The sequence below is a fragment of the Mauremys mutica genome, chromosome 8 (genome assembly GCF_020497125.1).
Source record: "Mauremys mutica isolate MM-2020 ecotype Southern chromosome 8, ASM2049712v1, whole genome shotgun sequence".
Classification (NCBI taxonomy): domain Eukaryota; kingdom Metazoa; phylum Chordata; order Testudines; family Geoemydidae; genus Mauremys; species Mauremys mutica.
Window position 1 is genome coordinate 112,434,211 of NC_059079.1, and position 19,430 is coordinate 112,453,640.

The 19,430-nt window shown below is 46.8% G+C and overlaps 1 protein-coding gene across 3 annotated transcripts in view; it reads right to left on the bottom strand.

Moving 5' to 3' along the window:
• Window positions 1–1,652: 1,652 nt before the first annotated feature.
• The window catches only part of LOC123375911 (complement factor H-related protein 1-like), a 42,855-nt gene continuing 25,077 nt past the window's right edge, over window positions 1,653–19,430 (bottom strand). For all 3 annotated transcript variants that reach the window (XM_045027324.1, XM_045027323.1, XM_045027322.1), the window contains 2 exons: window positions 15,058–15,231; window positions 1,653–1,867 (listed from right to left, as the gene is read on the bottom strand). In XM_045027324.1, the coding sequence (XP_044883259.1) occupies window positions 1,668–1,867; window positions 15,058–15,231 (374 nt within the window). In that variant the 3' untranslated portion in view covers window positions 1,653–1,667. The remainder of the gene's footprint in view (window positions 1,868–15,057; window positions 15,232–19,430) is intronic.

Genomic DNA, 19,430 nt, shown 5'->3' on the forward strand with positions numbered 1-19,430 from the left:
GACTGTCCTCCTCCGTTTGGACTGACGGCGGCTGAGATGCCCCTTTGCCCAGCACGAGCTGATACCACCTCCTCACCCGTTCGTGACTGGCGGACCCTGAGCCCATGGTACTTTGGAGTGCAAACACACCAGAAGGTCGCCGTAATCCACTTAGAGGACAGAAGGCCTCCTCATTGGCTGGATCTTTAGCTAGGGCGAACAATGGTTATGGGGCAAAATAATCCCCCAGGATTCTCTTCTTTTAGCCGGGAATGGAGGCAGGTTTCTACCCTCCTTCTCTAGTCTAGTGTTGTGTGTTTATTTAGGGGATGTTCTTAATTAGGGGGGGAGGAATATGTTGTGTATTTGGTTGTCATGCTTTTTGGTTCCTATGGTTAACTGAGTTAGAATTATTAGGGGTATAGCTCAGCCAGCTTCTTGGCGGCTGGGTGAGTTCTCTGAGTCTGTAAATAAAATGGGTGGTTTTGTTAGCTGTCTGCTGTCTTGGCCTCAATGTGATTTCTTCTCTAAACCGGCTGGCCCCCAAGGATATAACAAACGACTCTTTTCTGGTTGAAGGAGGCTGCTGCATGAGGTTGCTGGATGGCACTTTCTGACTAGATTGACATGACAAAGAATGATGTCTTCGTCCTGGCTCTTTTTTGGACGTGGGGATGGGGCCACAAAGATCTGGCAGTGTGGCTTAGAGATTTGGACAAATCTGAGGAACATCCCTGTTATGGCCAAGTTGGATCCTGCGTTCCAAAATGGGGACACCAAAGCTGCTTCCACCGGGACATCTCAAAGTAAAAACTGCCTTCAGCTTCTTTGATCTGGTTTTAAACCTCCTACAAATAGGGTTATTTATGCCTAATGTGTCCTTCCCACTTCAAGCAGTAGGAGTGAGACTTGGTGACCGTCATAGATTTGCTACAGTCAAACAGCACTTAAATCCCAAGGATTAAGACATGCCCTGGTATTGAAAATAAAACTTGAAGAAGAACAAGATAAAAACAAGAAAATATTTGAAAATGAGTACCACTATCTAAATTACAGCTATACTAAACCATTTACAATAAAAGAATGCTAAAAAGATTTCTAACGGGAAAGGTGTGAGATGCTCAAACTGTCCATCTATGGGTGGCAAGGAGGAACTGAGAGGGTTAGGGCAGCTCTGCCCAATTATGCCCTTAGCTACAAGCATGAAGGTGCAGCAAAAGTGCATGTACCACCTCGACAGGTACGACTATGGGAATATGTTCTCTGGCTTTGATGAACTAGTGCACACACAACCAAAGTGGAATGGACAGGTGCAAGCACTTCAAGACGCAGGGACTATAGTGGATCACAAATTGAATGAGTCAAAAGTGTGATGCTGTTGTGGAAAGGGCAAATGTCATTCTGGGAAGTATTAATAGGAATGTCATATGTAAAACAAGAAAGGTGAATGTTCCACCCTAACTTCTGTCTACATAGTTAGAAAGTTAAGTCCTGAAGCAGGTTACTTTGGGAGGCTGTGTAATCCCCATCATTGGAGGTTTTAAGAACAGGTTACCTGTCAGGGATTATCTAGGTATATTTAATCCTGCCTCAGTGCAGGGGGATGGATTAGACAACCTCTCAAGTTCCTTTCCAGCCCTATGACTGTATGCTCCCAGCTCACCAAAGTGCACCTGGTCTTACTTGTTTTAATTAAAATACAAACACCTACCTTTGCAAATTGGTGGTTGTGACCATTCTCCATCTTCACAAATTACATAATTCGATTCCATACTTTCAAATCCTTCCCTACATTTATATTGCACTCTATCACCAGGCAGATACCTTCCCTCCTTATCATTTACAATATCAGCATTGGGAACTTTATGTGGAGCGCTACATGTTGCATCTGAAAAGGGAGAGAGACAAATAAACATACTAGTAGTGAAACTCTATTAATGTAGTATCTTATTTTCATGAAATATGTTATGTTCCATCAAAAAGTGCACTTATATAAGTGGAGGTTACTTGCTTGTAATTGAAGTTCTTTGAGATATTGGAAGTTCTTTGCATATTTACACATGTGGGGTATTGTGCTGCCTAATTATGCTTAATGGTTAAACCTTCTCCAAGCAGCATCTGCTTATGCACACTCCTTCTAAAACCTTCCCTCTCCATCTCTGGAACATTCTGAGGATGAAGCAATATAATGGGTCATGGGCACACTCTATCACCTCAGTTCCTTTTACTGCCAACCCAGAGATACAGCCCAAAAGCACCCTGAGAATGAGGGGAAAGTGGATGCGATGTGTGAATATGAAAAGCCATTTCAAAAAACTGTTTTACAAGTAAGTAACCTTCATTTCTCCTTCCAGTGGCTCTGCATATCCCCACTTATGAGTAGTCTGAAAAGCAATGAGGAAAATAAACTGGAGGACATCACAGACCACTGCTCTACCAAATCTAGTATCTGCCCTAGAAGCCTAATTGAGAACATAATGATTAGTAAAAGTGTGCGCAGAAGTCCACATTGCAACTTTGCCAGTTGAAAGAAAAGGGACTTGCTTAAGGCAAGCAAAAGACACTACCACATGGAATGAGATCAAAGTATCCGAGGTACAAGAATTTGTTAACATGTAACATTCAACAATTCATTATTTAATCCTTTTAGAAATAGTCTAGAGAGACAAGGTCTGATGCATGAAACTTTTAGCATAAAACACAAATAACCTAGATTATTTTAAAAACCTTTTAATTCCATTTAAATAATATGCAAGAGCTCTTCTTGAATCCAAAGTACATAAAGCAGATTTCCCCTGCTTAGTATGTGGCCTTGGAAAAAATGTCAGGAAATTGTCTGACTTATGTGAAATTCAGAGTCATTTTGGCAAAAGCCTGGGATCAAGTCTAAGAACCACCTTATCTTTATGAAAAGACTTAAAGGGGGAATCAAGGCCTTTAATTCACTCACCCTTCTGGCTGATGACATGACAATAATGAATGCTGACTTAAGATATCAAAAATAAAAAAATACTCAGCCAAGGGTTCAAACGGTGGTTTCAGAAATGTAGATAAAACCAGTTTAAGACTCCAAGAAGGGACAGGATCCCTCAAAGAGCATACATATTAGATACCTTCCTTCACAAATGTATTATCCATATTATGCCCCAACTGCAATCTACTATCAACTAAAACGTGATATGCTATAATAACTGCAAAATGAATTTTCAAAGATTAATTAGATAACCCTTCAGTTTTTATATTAAATCATCTACAACACAAGGTATGGAAGCTGAGACAGGAGAATCAGATTTTTCCTGCATCCAAGCCAAAAATCTGGACTATTTCAAATAAGCCCAATGACTTCAAACTGTACACTGACTCAGATGAGACCTCCCCCCTTTGATACATCAGAATTTCCTCTCACTGATGGTGAAGGAGGAATTGAACTGGACTCCTAAGAGGATAACTGCTTTGACTGACCACGACCACAAGTCCAGAAGGCAGGCTGACTAGTGTTAGAACATTGTTCAGATTTGGCCTGTAGACCTGAGACATCCAATGCTTATTGGCCTTATTTTGGCTTATTTGGCCTTATTCTGAGATGCACAAATGGAGTCATACAAGTAGTCATGACCATGAGACTCAGGAAGAAAATTATTTTCTAAGTTAATAGAGGGAGGGATAGCTCAGTGGTTTGAGCATTGGCCTACCAAACCCAGGGTTGTAAATTCAATCCTTGAGGTGGCCACTTAGGGATCTGGGGCAAAAATTGGTCCTGCTAGTGGAGGCAGGGGGCTGGACTCAATGACCTTTCAAGGTCCCTTCCAGTTCTAGGAGATTGGTATATCTCCAGTTATTACCTTTTTTATTACCTTTAAGTTTGACATATTTTATGTTTAAAACATATTGCACTATTTTTAAAAAAAAATCTGTTCTCTGGTAAGAAGATTTTTCACTGCTGCTGTGTGCACTAAGGAGCACATGAATAAAATTATGTGATTTAAGTAGAGACTTGACTTTCTGAAATTCAGATGTAGCCCCATGTTTCAACAGCCAATCATACAAATATGTAAACAAAAATATCCTGTTTTCTCAAATGTGATGCTACCACAGAGAGACATTTGATAAATACTTTTGGTGCTGTGGACTGGCCAAATGCAAAGACCTTGTACTGGAAATGGTGTCCTGCCACCAAGAAATGAAAATACCTTCAATGACTGTGTCAGATAGAAATATGAAAAAAATTGTCCTTTAAATCAAGAGTTGCAAACCAATCCATAGCTGAAAGAGAAGGCATTATGGAGACCAGAGTTAACATGTGCAACCAAAACATCCAAATGTATTTTTTCAGATTTCTGAAATCTAAAATTGGATGAAAACCTCCCAGTCTTTTTTTCTGCATGTGGAAGTTTCTTTAATAAAACCCCTGATCCCTCTGCTGTTCAGATACTTTATTGGTGGCACATATAAGCAGTAATTTCTACACTTCTGAAAGTAGCAGAGCCTTTGGAAAGGTTCCCTGGAAAGGGATGATAGGGGGAATTGAAGGGGTTAGTTTCTCTAACTGAATGACATAGCCCTTCTCTCTGATTTCTATGACCCATTTATCTGATGTAATAAGCCTTGATTTCCTGATAAAATGGGCTAGACTGTCTCCATAAGAGGAAGCGAAGTATCATTGCAATTTCATTTTCTACTTTTGATCATCACGTCAAAGCGGAAGCCTGGTGTTCAATGAAGATGACAGGGAAGAAGCAGATTATTTTGATTTAGGCCTCAATTTGAAAGACCTCTTCTTGTGTTACCTCTGGAAAAATGTAGCCTGCTGGTGTCATTGCTGACATCTTTGATTTGACGAGAAATAAGCCAAAGAAGATTGTGGATAATAATGTCTGATTATGGAAAGAAGGGGTAGAAAGTATAATCTTAATAGAAGAAATCAAACACAAACACAAAGAGCAGGCTGTCATTCTTGGCTCCTTCAGTTTTCCCAGCAACTCCTCCATCTTTTTACTTAAAGAGTCATCTCTTTCAAAGGGGACTTCCTCTACCTTTATTCTAGTATTGAGGGCCAGAGTAAAAAAGCAAACCCAAGCATGTGTCCTCAGAGTAACTTCAGAAGCCAATGCTCTGGCAGAAGAGTCTGAAGCATTAAAGAAGGCCCCGAGTGTGTGCTTTGCTACATTTCGATCCTCCATTAGGATTTCATTAGCTAAATTCTGTTTGTCACCTGGCAAATCCTGCAGAAACAATGCTATCTTTTCCCATAGGTGGAACTGATAGCAGGCCATAACTGCTTGATAGCTTTCCACCCTAATACTAAGAAAGGAAGAAGAAAACTCCTTTCTTCCCAAGGAATCAATTTCCCCCACCCCCAGTCAGCAAGAGTGAAATATGCTTGTCCAGACCTCAAACTGCTAATGGCAGTATCCACCACCAGTGAATTAGATAGAGGATGTGTGTGAAAATATGAAAACACCTCATCCTGATTATCTTATATAATTTGACTTTCTTCTTAGAAATGAGCAAGAGGCAGAAGTGGCACAAATAATCTTAGCAGGCTGCAGCAGAATATTAAGAATTAGTAGTGACATCCTACTCTTGGAGTAGGTGACACAAGAGAACACAGTCCACTGAAAGTATTTGCAAAAGCAAGAAGACCAGTTCCAGGTACAGTCCTGGGCAATAAGAAGGAACTGAGGGGACTTGGGATTTGCTGGGCCCTTTATACCAGCACCAGTGGGCAGGTCCGCTGACTGGGGGGACAAAGGGCACAATTGCCCAGGGACCCCAGGCTATCACTGCCGGCAACGCAGTGCAGCTAAGCAGGCTTCCTGCTGGCCCTCACCCTGCGCCGCTCCGGGAAGCATCCAGAATGGCCCTATGGTCCCTGGAGGGAGCGAGAGGTCTCCGCACGCTGCCCCCACCTTGAGCACCAACTCCGCAGCACCCACTGGCCGGGAACTGCAGCCAATGGGAGCTGCAGGGGCAGTGCCTGCAGGCAGGGGTGGTGCCTGTGGGCAGTGTCATGCGGTGACCTCCCTGGCCCCCCCGCCTAGAAGCCATTGCCAGAGGGGTGTACAAGTCACTTTCGGAAGCTGCCTGAGGTAAGCGCCGACCACCTGAGCCCCTTCTGTACCCCAACCCCCTGCCCCAGCCTAGAACCTGCACCCTGCAGCCAAACTCCCTCCCAGAGTCCTCACCTCCTCCCGCATCCAAACTTCCTCTCAGAGCCTGACCCCTCACACACACACACATCCGTACCCACACTCCATCCCAGAGCCTGCATTCCACACCCCAACCCACTGCACCAGCCAAGTGAAAGTGAGTGAAGGTGGGGGAGAATGAGTGACAGAGGGAGGGGGGATGGAGTGAGCAGGGGGCAGCTGCCCCGGTCACCGCCGGCATTTAGGCGGAGGGAGCTGGAGCAGTGGAGCATGGGGAGGGCCGCCTGCAGCAAGTAAGGGGGGGGGGCAGCACGCAGGGGAACTCCTCGCCCCAGCTCACCCCTGCCCCGCCTCTCCCCAAGCATGCGGTGGCTGCTTCACTTCTCCTGCCTCCCAGGCTTGCGGTGCCTAAGCTGATTGGCGCCACAAGCCTGGGAGGCGGGAGAAGTGAAGCAGCGACGGTGTGCTCCGGGGAGGAGGCAGAGCAGGGGTGAGCTGTTTCACTTCTCCTGCCTCCCAGGCTTGCGGCGCCAATCAGCTTAGGCACCGCAAGCCTGGGAGGCGGGAGAAGTGAAGCAGCAATGGCGTGCTCGGGGTGGAGGTGGAGCAGGGGTGAGCTGGGGCGGGGGGGGTGCCTCAGGGCTGAGGGTGGAGAGTTGCCGTGGGGGGGCACCTCAGGGTGGAGTGGGGGAGCTGCCGCTGTGGGGGTGCACCTCAGGGCAGGGGCTTGGGGATGTGGGAGGGCACAAGGTGGAAGTTTTGCCTAGGGCGCGAAATATCCTTGCACCAGCCCTGGGTGGAGAGTGTCTGTGTGGTAGAGCCAAGAACTGAATCTATATCTCCTGAGTCCCAGTTGGGAGCTTCTGAAAACTAAAACTACACAAGAACAAACAAAATCAACCAACCAAAAATCCTGAAGTCAGAAGCTTTCTTAAAGACTCTCAGCCAGAAAAGGAAGATTTTACAGAACTCTGGATCAATCTACAGAATCATTGTTTCCTATAATTCAACTTCCACTTGAGACCTATTGCCCTCTCCACTCAATAAACTGCTTTTGAAAATTCTACACAATGTAATTACTAACACAGAGAAGTTGAGATCCATTTTTCCATCTCACAAATAAACTCAGGTATTCTGTGTAACATGAAGCCAGCATTACAAATGTACATTAACACAGTGTCATTCCAATAAGTCACTGGTCCTGATTGCGTCTGATTTTCTAAACTTAAAATATCACCGTTTTCTATGGAAAGTGGCTACAAAAATGATTTTTTTTCTATTTGGAAAAAACAAAATAAAATGAGTATGCTGTATGCACACAGAGTCTAAAACTGAAAGAGAAAGAAACAGTAAACTGAAGTGGCAGTAAATTGTGATCATTTTCTGCACAGAGCACAGTCAATCTCATGCCCCCTTATTGGTTGATGTAATAAGCAGTGATGGTGGTGTTGGACATGTGAGAGTGACTGGATGGAAGAAATGTTGAACACATGCTCTGTACTGTATGAAGCTGCAGGATCATAGAATATCAAGGTTGGAAGGGACCTCAGGAGGTCATCTAGTCCAACCCTCTGCTCAAAGTAGGACCAATCTCAGACAGATTTTTACCCCAGTTCCCTAAATGGCCCCCTCAAGGACTGAACTCACAACCCTGGGTTTAGCAGGCCAATGCTCAAACCACTGAGCAATACTTCCCCCCACCTCCATGTTCATGTGCATCCTGGATTCACAAAGAGTCTAAGTCCCTTGCATCATGTACTAACCCATGTGGGCATCCCAGCCAGGAAGTGATGCACCTATGATGATCATGATCAGGGAGGATGGGAGGAAAGGCATCCCAGCACAAATCTGTCTCAGGTCTGTCCACCACTGGAGGGAGAAGAGCACCTCAAGGGGTGGGTGGGGGATTGTCAACAGAAAGTCTAAGGTATGTTGCATGGGTGAATAGACTCTGAAGCCATATCTGAAGACAGTACAGGTGGAAGCGAGCAAAGGCAGTGATGTATATGCAGGTGCCATGTGGCTCAGGAAGGATAGGCAAGTCCTGATTACACTATTGACCACTCAGGCAATGAGTTCCTGTAGGGTCTGGAACCTGTTCTTTGGTAGGTAAGCCTGTGCTGAGACTGCATCGATGGAGACCCCTATGAAATCTAGAGACTGTGTGGGAACCAAAATAGATTTTTCAACATTTACACTTACCCCCAGAGAGAAAAGGAGTCTAAGTAGCATGGAGGTCGAGGTTCAAGCCTCATCCCTGGATCATGCTGCTATCATAGCCAGTACACAAGATAAGGAAATATAAGGACCCCATGACACCGTAGGTGGGCTGCTACAACGGAGAAAACTTTGGTCTTCACTCATGGAGCAATGGCGAGTCCAAACAAATGGACTCTGTATTGGAAGTGCTGAGGGCCTACTGTGAATCTCAAGAGAACCTTCTGTGGGTGGGTGGATGGATGTCTATAGGAAAATAGGTGTTCTGCATATTGAGAGCCATAAATCACATGCCTCTTTCTAGTGATGGTATGATGGCTGCTAAAGTGACCATATGAAACTTGGGCTTGCAGATGAAGCAATTCAGGCTGTGGAAGTCCAGAATTGGTCTCCACCTGCCCTTCTTCTTGAGTATCAGAAAATAAGTTGAATAAAACCCTGAGCCCTAACAGAACACATTCCTCCAGCCTATCACTCACCTTTGCAGCAGGGAGTCTACTTAAAGAGCAAGGATGCTCTTGTGAGAGGGGGATTGGGACGGGGGATGTGAATGAGGTAGCATTTTGACCTTGATTGTATAGCCATGTTGAATGACATTCAGGACCCACTTTTCCATTGTTATCATACTCCAAGCTGGTAAAAAGAGTGCTAGATGACCCCCAAAGGGGTTGGGTCGGGTGTACAGCAAGAGGCAAAGTGAGTGGCAGCTCTCTAGATGCATTCAGAAATATCACTTCTGGGAAGACTGAAGGCAGTCCTGGGGAATGTGATCGCAGGGTCTTCTGTCACTTGCAAGGTGGTTTATAGGGTCACTGGAAGAACTGGGTAGTCCTGAACAGTTGGGCAGATTGCAGATGGCAGAATTTTCACTTGGGTGCAAGTGTATCATAGTGTGGCTTTGGAAACATTGAGGGAGTTGAGGGAATCATCAGTCTTCTGGTTAAACAGGTAAGACTCATCAAAAGGGAGGTCCTCTATGGTCTTTTGTACCTTCTGGGGAAAACAGAAGAATGCAGCTACAATTCCCTCCTCGCGACAATTCCCATAGACATTGTACGCGAAGAGGTATTGGCCACATCCACAGCAGATGGAAGCACCATTCTCACAACCAGTTTTCTCTCCTTTAGGATAGCCTGAAACAGGCCCAATCTTGCTGGGGGCATTTGTCAGCAAAATCCTATATTGTAACTGAAAAAGCCATATTTGACAAATAAGGCCTGGTAATTCGAGATCCGGAACTGAAGACTAGCCAATGAGAAGAAGACCTTGCAACCAGCAATCCAGCCCCTTGCCCTCCTTGTCAACCAGGATGGAGCGTGGGTGCTGCTCTCTGGCCCTCTCCATTGCTTCTTTGATCATGAGGGAATTGGGTAGAGGTGAGAGAACAGAAACTGAGATGCCTTAGCTGAGACGTAGTATCTCTTTTATGATGGTTGGGAATAGGTGAACAAGTGGCCACAGTATGTCAAACAGTTCGAGCCTGCTGAAGAGTGGCATTGCTGATTAGTAGAGCCATCCTGGTCAGTACCGAGGCATGAAGGATGTCCAGAAGCTGATGCTGTTTGTCCTGTACTTCCTCCAGTGGAATGTGAAGGTCCTCAGACATCCTTCAAAGAAGGCTCTGGAATTAGCAAAAGTCATCTGGAGGCAAATGGGGAGTCAAGGTCACAGCTGCATCTGGAGAGGACGACGGGAATCATTCCTGTTCTGGCAGTACCACCAGAACCAAACAAAGTGTCTCATCCTCCAAAACTGGTTCTGAATGCCTACTTTGATGATGCCCGAAGTGGGGATGGGGTGAATTCCTTTTGCGCTGAACAGGAAGGCTCCAAAGATGGATATTGAGGCCAGGACCCCTTGTGCGGCCAACAGGACCGATACAGCGGACGCTGTGGGGGGCCTCATGGAGTGGGATACCAGTGGCTTCTCTGCTGAGAGAAAGGAGGACACTGCCATGAAGTGGGTGGTCCCTTAGGGTACACGTAGTGGCAGTAGGGGATGGGCTGCCCTTGCGTTCCATCCTAATCCTCAGATGATGAGAACACAGATCCCAGTATTTATGGCAGTAGCATATAAACCATATAAATCATAGGTGAATGGCTGGAAGCACGACTTGACTGAGGCAAATTCTGGATTGGACCTGTACTTCCCCAGGCACAGATGGCAGAGGAAGGCATGGAGAACTCGGTTCCCCAAAGGCAAAGAGTTCATGTAGCTCCAGGGCCCATTTGTAACCTCCCCAGTGTTAGTGGCACACGCTCCATAGCCGGAGCTGGAGAACTGTCCCAAACAAAGTTACTGACCTTGTGCAAGAATGATGGTTCTTCAAAATGTGTGTCCCTATGGGTGCTCCACTGTAGGTATGTTTGCATCCCTGTGCTGCTAATTGGAGAACTTTGGTAGCAGTGTCCATTCAGCCTGCACATGGGCTGCTCCTCACCTGCCATGAGGCTAGTCAGCATGCGTGGGTGAAACGTTCTCTGTTCCTTCTCTACTTCAGAGTCAAAGACAAGAATTACAAAGTTTAGGGTGTGTGAGAGGGGCACGGAGGACCCACAGGGTCACACATCTCAAAGAACCATCGTTACTGCACAAGGCGAGTAACTTCTTATTCTTCTTTGAGTAGTATCCCTATGGGTGCTCCACTGCAGGTGACTCCCAAGCAGTGCCTACCACTGGAGGCTGGGGCTTCAGAGTTGAATCTGTTATGGGTAATAGTACCGTGGCACTGAATATGGCATCTGCAGCTGAATCCCCAGGATGGCATAGTGTTCTGCAAATGTGTGTGCAGATGCCCAGGTAACTGCTCTGCAGATTTCTGGCATAGGGATAACCCTAGAGAAGGCGACAGAAGAGGAGACCAATCTCATAGAGTGCATGCATATTGAAGATGGGGTTGTTCTATAGCACATCTGGTAATAGAGTTCGATACATGTCAAAACTCATTTGGAGAGTCTGTGCTGAAATCACTGTAGCTTTTGACCTATCCGCAATGGAGAGGAAGAGTCTTGAAGATCCTCTAAATAGAAGTCCAAGGCTCTCCTCATGTCAAGTGTATGGAGGATGGCTTCCCTATTATCCTGATGAGGTTTGGGATAAAAGGTTGAAAGTTGAATAAACTGATTCATATGAAATGCGGAAGTCACTTTGGGAGTGAACGTTGGCTGTGGTATAAGAGTGACCTTGTCAGGGAAGAACACAGTGAAGCAGGGATGCACTACCAGAGCCGCTATCTCCCCTATCCTTCTTGCTGAGGTGATGGCAATCAGGAACACCATCTTCTTGGGAAGGTGAGTTAATGAACAAGTTGTCAGGGGTTCAAATGGCAAACTGGTCAGTCCTTTTAACACTAGGTTGAGATCCCACTGAGGAGTGGGTTGGGGAAAACGTTCACTATGCCTTTGAGAAATCTCTTTATAGGTCAGATGGGAGAAGATTGAGTATCCTTCTACCTGCTGGTGGAAGGTTGCAGTTGCTGCTAGGTGAACTGTTAGTGAACTAACAGAGTCCCAATTTCTTGGGAGTCAACAAGTAGTCCAAGATAACTGGTAGGGTGGCTGTATTCAGGGTGACACCTTTGGGCTGGCACCAGATTTGGAATCTTTTCCATTTTTGTAGGTGGGTAAGTGTAGCTCTTTTCTCAGTGTGTAATAACACCTCCTGTACCTCCTTAGAGCAAGATGTCTATATGTACTGGAACCATGAAGGATCTAGGCTTTGAGCTGCAGAATTTGCATCTCTTGTTCTGCAATAGAAGGTAAGGAGTGATTGGAAGAGTCATTGGTGGACATAGTGGATCAGCTGTGACAAGTAAGGGAATCACATCTGTCTAGGCCAGGTGGGAGTAGTCAGTATGATGTTTGCTTTTTCTCTCTTCACTTTCAACAGCATTTTCAGTATTAGAGAGAATGCGGGAAAGGCATAAAGAAGATCCTTGTCTCATGGAAGGAGGAGAGCATCTCCCATGGAGTATTGTCTGATCCCCACTCTGGTGCAGTACTGTGAACATTTCCTGTTCTGGTAAGCAGCAAACAGGTCTATTGTCTGAATACGTTGTTGAGACCCACCGAATCCATTTCCAATTCATGGTTGTGTACAAATTTGCAGCTGAGACTGTCTGCTGTCATGTTGTGTACTCCTGGTAGGTAGGCCGCTGATATCATGCCATTGTGGGAAATGCACCAGTTCCATAATTTTAGTGCTTCCATGCACAGGGAGGGTGACCTAGCACCTCCTTCTCGGTTTATGTAATACATGCAGGCCATATTGTCCATTGTGACTTTTGTGTTCGTGTCTTTGATCAGTGGGAGGAAGTGAGTACATGCGTTTCTGACTGCTCTGAGTTTGAGCAGGTTGATGTGAAGGCACGTCTCAGATGGAAACCATTTGTGCCCTGCACTGTGAGACTGTTGAGATATGCACCCTATCCTCTGAGGGATGCATCAGTGGTCAGGAGTAATGATGTTGGAAGGCTGGACAAAAGGGATTCCCATACAGACATTTACTAGGTCCTTCCACCAGTCCAAGGATTGCTTAACCTTGGTGGGCATCAATAGTAGTTTATACTATCTCTGTTCAGCCTGCAAACTGAACCAAATAGAACCCTGCTTGGAGGCATCTCATGCGCAGTATGGCATGAGCAATAACATTGTGTCCATAGCCATATGCCCCACGAGGTGGAGATAACATCTGGCTGAAACTGTGGGGCTGGATTGCACTGTATCAGCATAGAGAGACTGGATAATCTGTGATGTGGAAGGAGCAATCTCGCCTGGATGGACTAGAGGTTGGCTCCTATGAATTCTAACCTCTATTAATGTCAATTAGTGTTAATGACAATTTTTGTGCTTTGATTTGTAGGTCCAGATTCTGGAACAGGTCCAGTGTGGTCTGGGTGACTTGCTGGGCTTGGGCAAAGTAATGTGCCCTGAGAAGGTAATCGTCCAGGTAAGGATAAATCATGATGCCCTGAGAGCGTAAGTGGGCTGCCACTACCGAGAGGACCTTGGAGAATACTCTGGGAGCCAATGAGAGGCCAAAAGGGAGTACTCTGTACTGGTAGTGGTCTAGCGTGAACCTGAGGTAATGTAAGTGACTCGGTATAATCAAAATGTGGAAGTATGCACCTTGGAGGCCAAGAACCAATCTCCTTTCTCTAATGCTGGAATAATCATTGATAAAGTGACCATCTTGAACTTCTGAGCCCTGATGAGTTTGTTGAGCACTCTGAGGTCCAGTATGGGTCTCCAACCCACTTTTTTCTTCAGTATCTGGAAGTACCGAGAGTAGAAGCCTCTGACTCTTAGACGTGTGGGCACTGGCTCTATAGTTCCTACGCTGAGGTGATGGTTTATCTCCTGATGTAGCAGGCTCTCATGAGAAGGGTTCCTGAAGAGGGAGGGGGAAGAGTGTTTGAGAGGGAGGAGAAATAGATGTGGTATCCATCCCGGATGATCTCCAGCACCAATTTGTCAGAGGTTATCCATTCTCAGGTGCTACAGAATGGGGTGAGACGGACTTGGAAGGGATGGGTGGGGTTTTCTAGCATGAGATAACGATGAAGAGAATGTTCTATGGGCACTTTGATCAACCTGTCAAAACTCTTGCTTTGAGGTGGAGGGTTGAGAGGAAGTGAGCTGAGATCCTGATGTCTTCCACCTGGGGAACCTGGGCTTCTTCCGCTGGGGTTCATATGATTTCTGTTATGAATATTGTGATGAGTGAGGTTTGAATGGTGGCTGAGAGTTATATCTTCTTTTTTACCCAGGTGTATAGATTCCTGAGGGATCAAAGAGTGGTTCTGGAAATCTTTTAATGTGTTCAGGGAGGCATCGGTCTTCTTGGTGAATAGCTTTATCCTTTCAAAAGGAAGATCCTCCATGGTCCATTGGACCTCCTCTGGGAAGCCAGACAGATGAAGCCACGAGGCCCTTCTCATCACAATGGCAGTAGGCATTGAATGTGCTGCCGTGTCAGCCGCATCAAGTGCAAACTGGAAAGATGTCTTAGCCACCAATTGGCCTTTGTTGACTATGGACTTAAATTGCTACTTATGAGAATCGGAGAGCTACTCAATAAAAGAATTGAGTTTTGCATGGTTCTGATAGTCGTATTTTGCCAATGAGGCTTCATAGTTTGCAACTGGAGGGTGGCCAAGAAGTATGCTTTCCCACCAGAAAGGTCCAAGCGCTTTCAGTCCTGGTCATAAGGAGTGGATTTAAACTGGTATTGGCAGCCCTTAGAATTAACTGCATCCACAGTGATCAAATTGGGAGGCAGGTAGGAGAAGAGAAATTCCCTGTCTTCCACTGGCATGTAAATTTCTGGTCAGCCTGCTTGTATGTTGGTGGGACAAATGCAGAGGTCTGCCATATGACCTTAGTGGGGTTTAGTAGTGCCTCATTAACTCCCCAGTTTCATCCATGGCTTTTGTCACATCCCTTATTTTAAAGGCAAGAAAAATAAGTTATTTTACAAAATAAATGGCCTTGAATACAGACCCAATCCATTTTGTAAATGACAAAATAATACAAATGTACCTGTCAGTTCAATGTACTGTCAAAGGAAAGGGCCAAATGCCTGACCAAGTGCCCACAATTGACATTTTAAAAAAAATACTAGGTTACCAAGTGCATTCTTGATCTGATATGTTTAGTATACTGAGTTGGATTTTAACATTTGTTAAGCAAGATAAGACATAAATGCAACTTACTGCTACATCCTGGAGGAGGCAACCAGCCATTCTTTGTGCATTCAGCTGTATCTTGTTCATTATTAATGTGAAATCCATGATTACACGTAATTATAAGGACATCACCATCCCTATACATGTTCCTTTGAGGTCTGAATCTACCATTAACCACTCCTGGAGGATCACATACAATTTCTAAGGAGAATGAAATAAATACATTTTACAAATGAAAATAGGCCTGTGAGCTGAATAAAAAGTATGGAAATTGCATTGGAGGGAAGACACTATGCTCCCTACTTTTACTGTAATGCTATTTAAGAAGTTGCCAAATAGAATGTGGATGTACTAATTTTTACTTAAGCAATACACATGCCACAGCTGTTCAAAAATTTTCATTCAAAACTGTTGCTTTTAAATGAGAAATGGTCTTTTTTCTAAACCAAATACTTTCACACAAAAATTTTGGTTGTTTGGTTTTGGTTTGAATTTTTCCAGTTTCTCATAAAAATTTGATATTTTACATTTTTTTTCTCCTTTCTATACCATTTTCCCCTTTTTACTAAATACAATAGATTGAATAGTGTCGAGGGCTTTTTCCTCCACTTTTTATTTTTTTCATCTTTGAATAGTTACAGAGTAGAAAAATCAAAGTTGGAGAAGTTTTCGAAATTTCCAGAGTGGAAAAAGGAAAAAGTGAGATGAAAAGGACAGTTACCTGTTCTGTAAGTGGTGTTCTTCGAGATGTGTTGCTCAGGTGTATTCCACAGTAGGTGTGCGTGCTCGCTACCTGCACCAGTGTCAGAAGTTTTTCCCTTAGCAGTACCCATATGGGGGGAGCACTGCTGCAACCCCTGAAGTGGCGCCTCTATATCACTCTATAAGGGGAGCTGTGCACTCCCCCCACCCTCAGTTCCTTCTTGCCGCACAACTCCGACAGAGGGGAAAGAGGGCAGGATGTGGAATACACCTGAGCAACACATCTTGAAGAACGCCAGTTATGGAACAGGTAACTGTCCTTTCTTCTTCGAGTGATTGCTCATGTGTATTCCACAGTAGGTGCCTCCAAGCTATATCTGATGGAGGTGGGTAGGAGTTTAGGGGTTTCCGGGATGCAGTACCACCCTACCAAATGCGGCGTCATCCCTAGCCTGAGAGATGATCGCATAATGCGAAGAAAACGTGTGAACAGAGGACTGTGTGGCAGCCCTACAAACATCCTGGATAGGGACGTGGGCTACATAAGCAGCTGTCGAGGCTTGATTCCTTGTTGAGTGTGCCCTGATGATCGGTGGAGGGGGAACCTGTGCCAGATTATAACATGTGCGTATGCACAAGGTGATCCAGCGAGAAAATCGCTGGGTGGAAATCGGTTGCCCCTTCATACGCTCGGCTGAGGCAACAAAGAGTTGCACAGATTTCCAGAATGGCTTGGTCCCATCTAGATAGAAGGCCAGTGCTCTACACATCAAGCTTGTGAAGACGATGTTCCTTGTTGGAGGAATGGGGCTTGGGACAGAGTATCAGAAGGAAAATGTCCTGTTCCATATAGGAGGCAGAGACCAACTTCAGGAGGAATGCGGGATGTGGGTGAAGCTGGACCTTATCCTTGTGGAAGACTGTATATGGGCTCCGAGACACATCTGGCTGACGTGATTGCTACCAGGAATGCTACATTCCATGAGAGGTGAGACCAGGAACACGTGCCCAAGGGCTCGAAGGGAGGTCCCGTAAGACAGGACAACACTAGGTTTAGGTCCCATTGTGGAACAGGGGGCCTAGCATATGGGAATGACCGGTTCAGACCTCTCAGAAAGCGGGAGGTCATAGTATGGGAAAAGACCAATTGGCCCTGCACTGGCTGGTGGAAGGCCGATATGGCCGCCAAATGTACCCTGACAGAGGCAGGAGCCAGCCCTTGGGTCCTAAGGGACAGGAAGTACTCGAGGATGAGCTAGAGCAGTGTGGGCAATGGGGAGATTCCCCACTCCCCAGCCCACCTAGAGAACCTGGACCACTTAGCCAGGTACGTCCATCATGTGGACAGCTTCCTGCTTTCCAGCAGCACCCGTCTGACTTCCTCTGAACATCTCCCCTCCTCCTCGTCTAGCCACTGAACAACCATGCCATCATATAGAGTGCTGCTAGGTTGGGATGGAGGAGGCGGCCCCCGTTCTGGGAGAGGAGGTCTGGGCAAATCAGTAACCTCCACGGGGGGACCACTAGTAGGTGCAGAAGGGTCACATACCAGTGTTAGCGGGCCCAGTCTGGGGCTGTGAGGATGACACACGTCCTGTCTGCTTTTCCTTTTTGCAGGACCTTGCCGATGAGGGGGAAAGGGCGGGAAAGAGTAGAAAAGCTATCCCGACCACTGCAGGAGGAAGACGACTAGATTATCCCCCTCTCTATTCCGCCCACTTGGAGCAGAACCGGGGACAACACCAGTTCTGACGGGTTGCAAAGAGGTTGACATGGGGAACTCCGCAGCCTTGGAAGAGCTGGAGAGTGACCTCCGAGTGGAGCGACCACTTGTACTGGTGGAAGAAAATCCTGCTGAGGTGATCGGCTCGCACATTGCGGACACTGGGCAGGTGTAAAGCCCAAAGGGAGATCTCTTGGGTTATACAGAACTTCCATAGGCTCAGGGCTTCCAGGCAGAGGACCAAGGAACAAGTCCCGCCTTGCCTGTTGATATAGTGATCGTGTCAGTGTTGTCCGTGAGGACTCTGACCACCTTCCTGCGAAGGTGCATGCAGAAAGACTGACCATCTTCCCTGGGTTTGCATGTTCCCTATCTGGGCTCCCCAGCTCAAGTCCGATGCATTAAACACCAGATCTAATGACGGGGACACCTCCTGGAAGGGGACCCCCCACAGCATGTTGTTCGGGTGTGACCACAATTGTAGGGAGGCAACTACTGGGGACGGTACTGTGAGGACTTTGTCCAGCCCGTCCCAGGCCTAGGAGAACTGGGAGGTTAGCCAGAGCTGGAGGGGCCTCATTCGGAGCCTGGCATGGCAGACCACATACGTGCCCCAGGATCTGAAGGCATGCTCTTGCCGTTGTCACCGGGACAGCTGTGACCAAGGCGCTGAGACCTGCCCAGAGGGAGGGAGGCTGTGGCCCTTAGGGAGTCCAGCAGTGCCCCAATGAATTCTATGTGCTGCACTGGAACTAACATTGATTTGTTTTCGTTTACCACTAGGCCGAGATCTGCACATGCAGACAGGAGCAGTTCCACATAGGCCTGTACCTGGGACCGAGAATTGCCCTTGAGAAGCCAATTGTCCAGGTATGGGAAGATCTGCACACCTTCCCATCGGAGATAGGCCGCTACAATCGCCATACATTTGGCAAAGAGCTTCGGCACTGTGGACAGGCCAAACGAGAGGACCGTAAACTGGTACTGGTCCAACCCCACCAGGAATCGGAGGAAGCATCTGTGCCCCTCAAATATATGGATGTGGAAATACGCATCTTGGCGGTCCAAGGCTACGTACCAATCCCGCAGGTCCAGAGAGGGAATAAAAGAGGCTCGTGACACCATGCGGAACTTGGAGCGGACCAGAAACCTGTTGAGGGCCCACAGGTCCAGGATGGGCCTGAGATTGCCCTTCGCCTTGGGGATCAGGAAATATCTGGAGTAGAAGCCTCTGCCCTGGAGTTCTACTGGTATTCTTTCGACCGCCCCCAGGTGCATCAGATGCGCCACCTCCTGCCCTAGGAGGTGGGCCTGCTCCAGGTCCCCCGGGACCAGCTGGGATGGGGAGGTGGGAATGAACTGAACTGCAACATGTAGCCCTTTGAAACGGTGTTGAGGACCCATTGGTCCAACGTGACCTGGGACCATGCCACTCGGAAGGTAGACAATCAGTTGCAGAACACAAACTTTATTAATCGGGGGGTCTCCCTGGCAACAGCCCTGGTGCCCCCCTGCAGATAATCAACACCGCCTCTTTCCCTGCCTCTTGCCCTTGGAGGGTCCGGGCTGCGGGACTGAAAGTGAGGCTGATGCCTCTGGTCTCTCGGTCTCTTAGATGGGGGCTCATATGTGCTTCGCACAGGCGGAGCCAATGCTTGCGGCCTGGGCTATTCCGTAGCCGGAGGAACATAGAGGCCCAAGGTTTGCAGGAAGGTCTGGGATTCCTTCATCCCGTGCAGATGGACATCCATCTGGATGGCAAACAGCGCTTTCCCATCAAAGAGCAGGTCCCGCATAAGGGACTGGACCTTCGCCGACAGCCCAGACAGGAGGAGCCACAACGCTCTGCGCATGGAAATCATGGAAGCCATCGAACGGGCTGCTGTATCTGCAGTGTCCGATGCTGCCTGAAGGGTCATTTTCACCGTCGCCGCCCCTTCCTCTACCAGAGCCTTGAAGTCCTTTTTGTCCCACT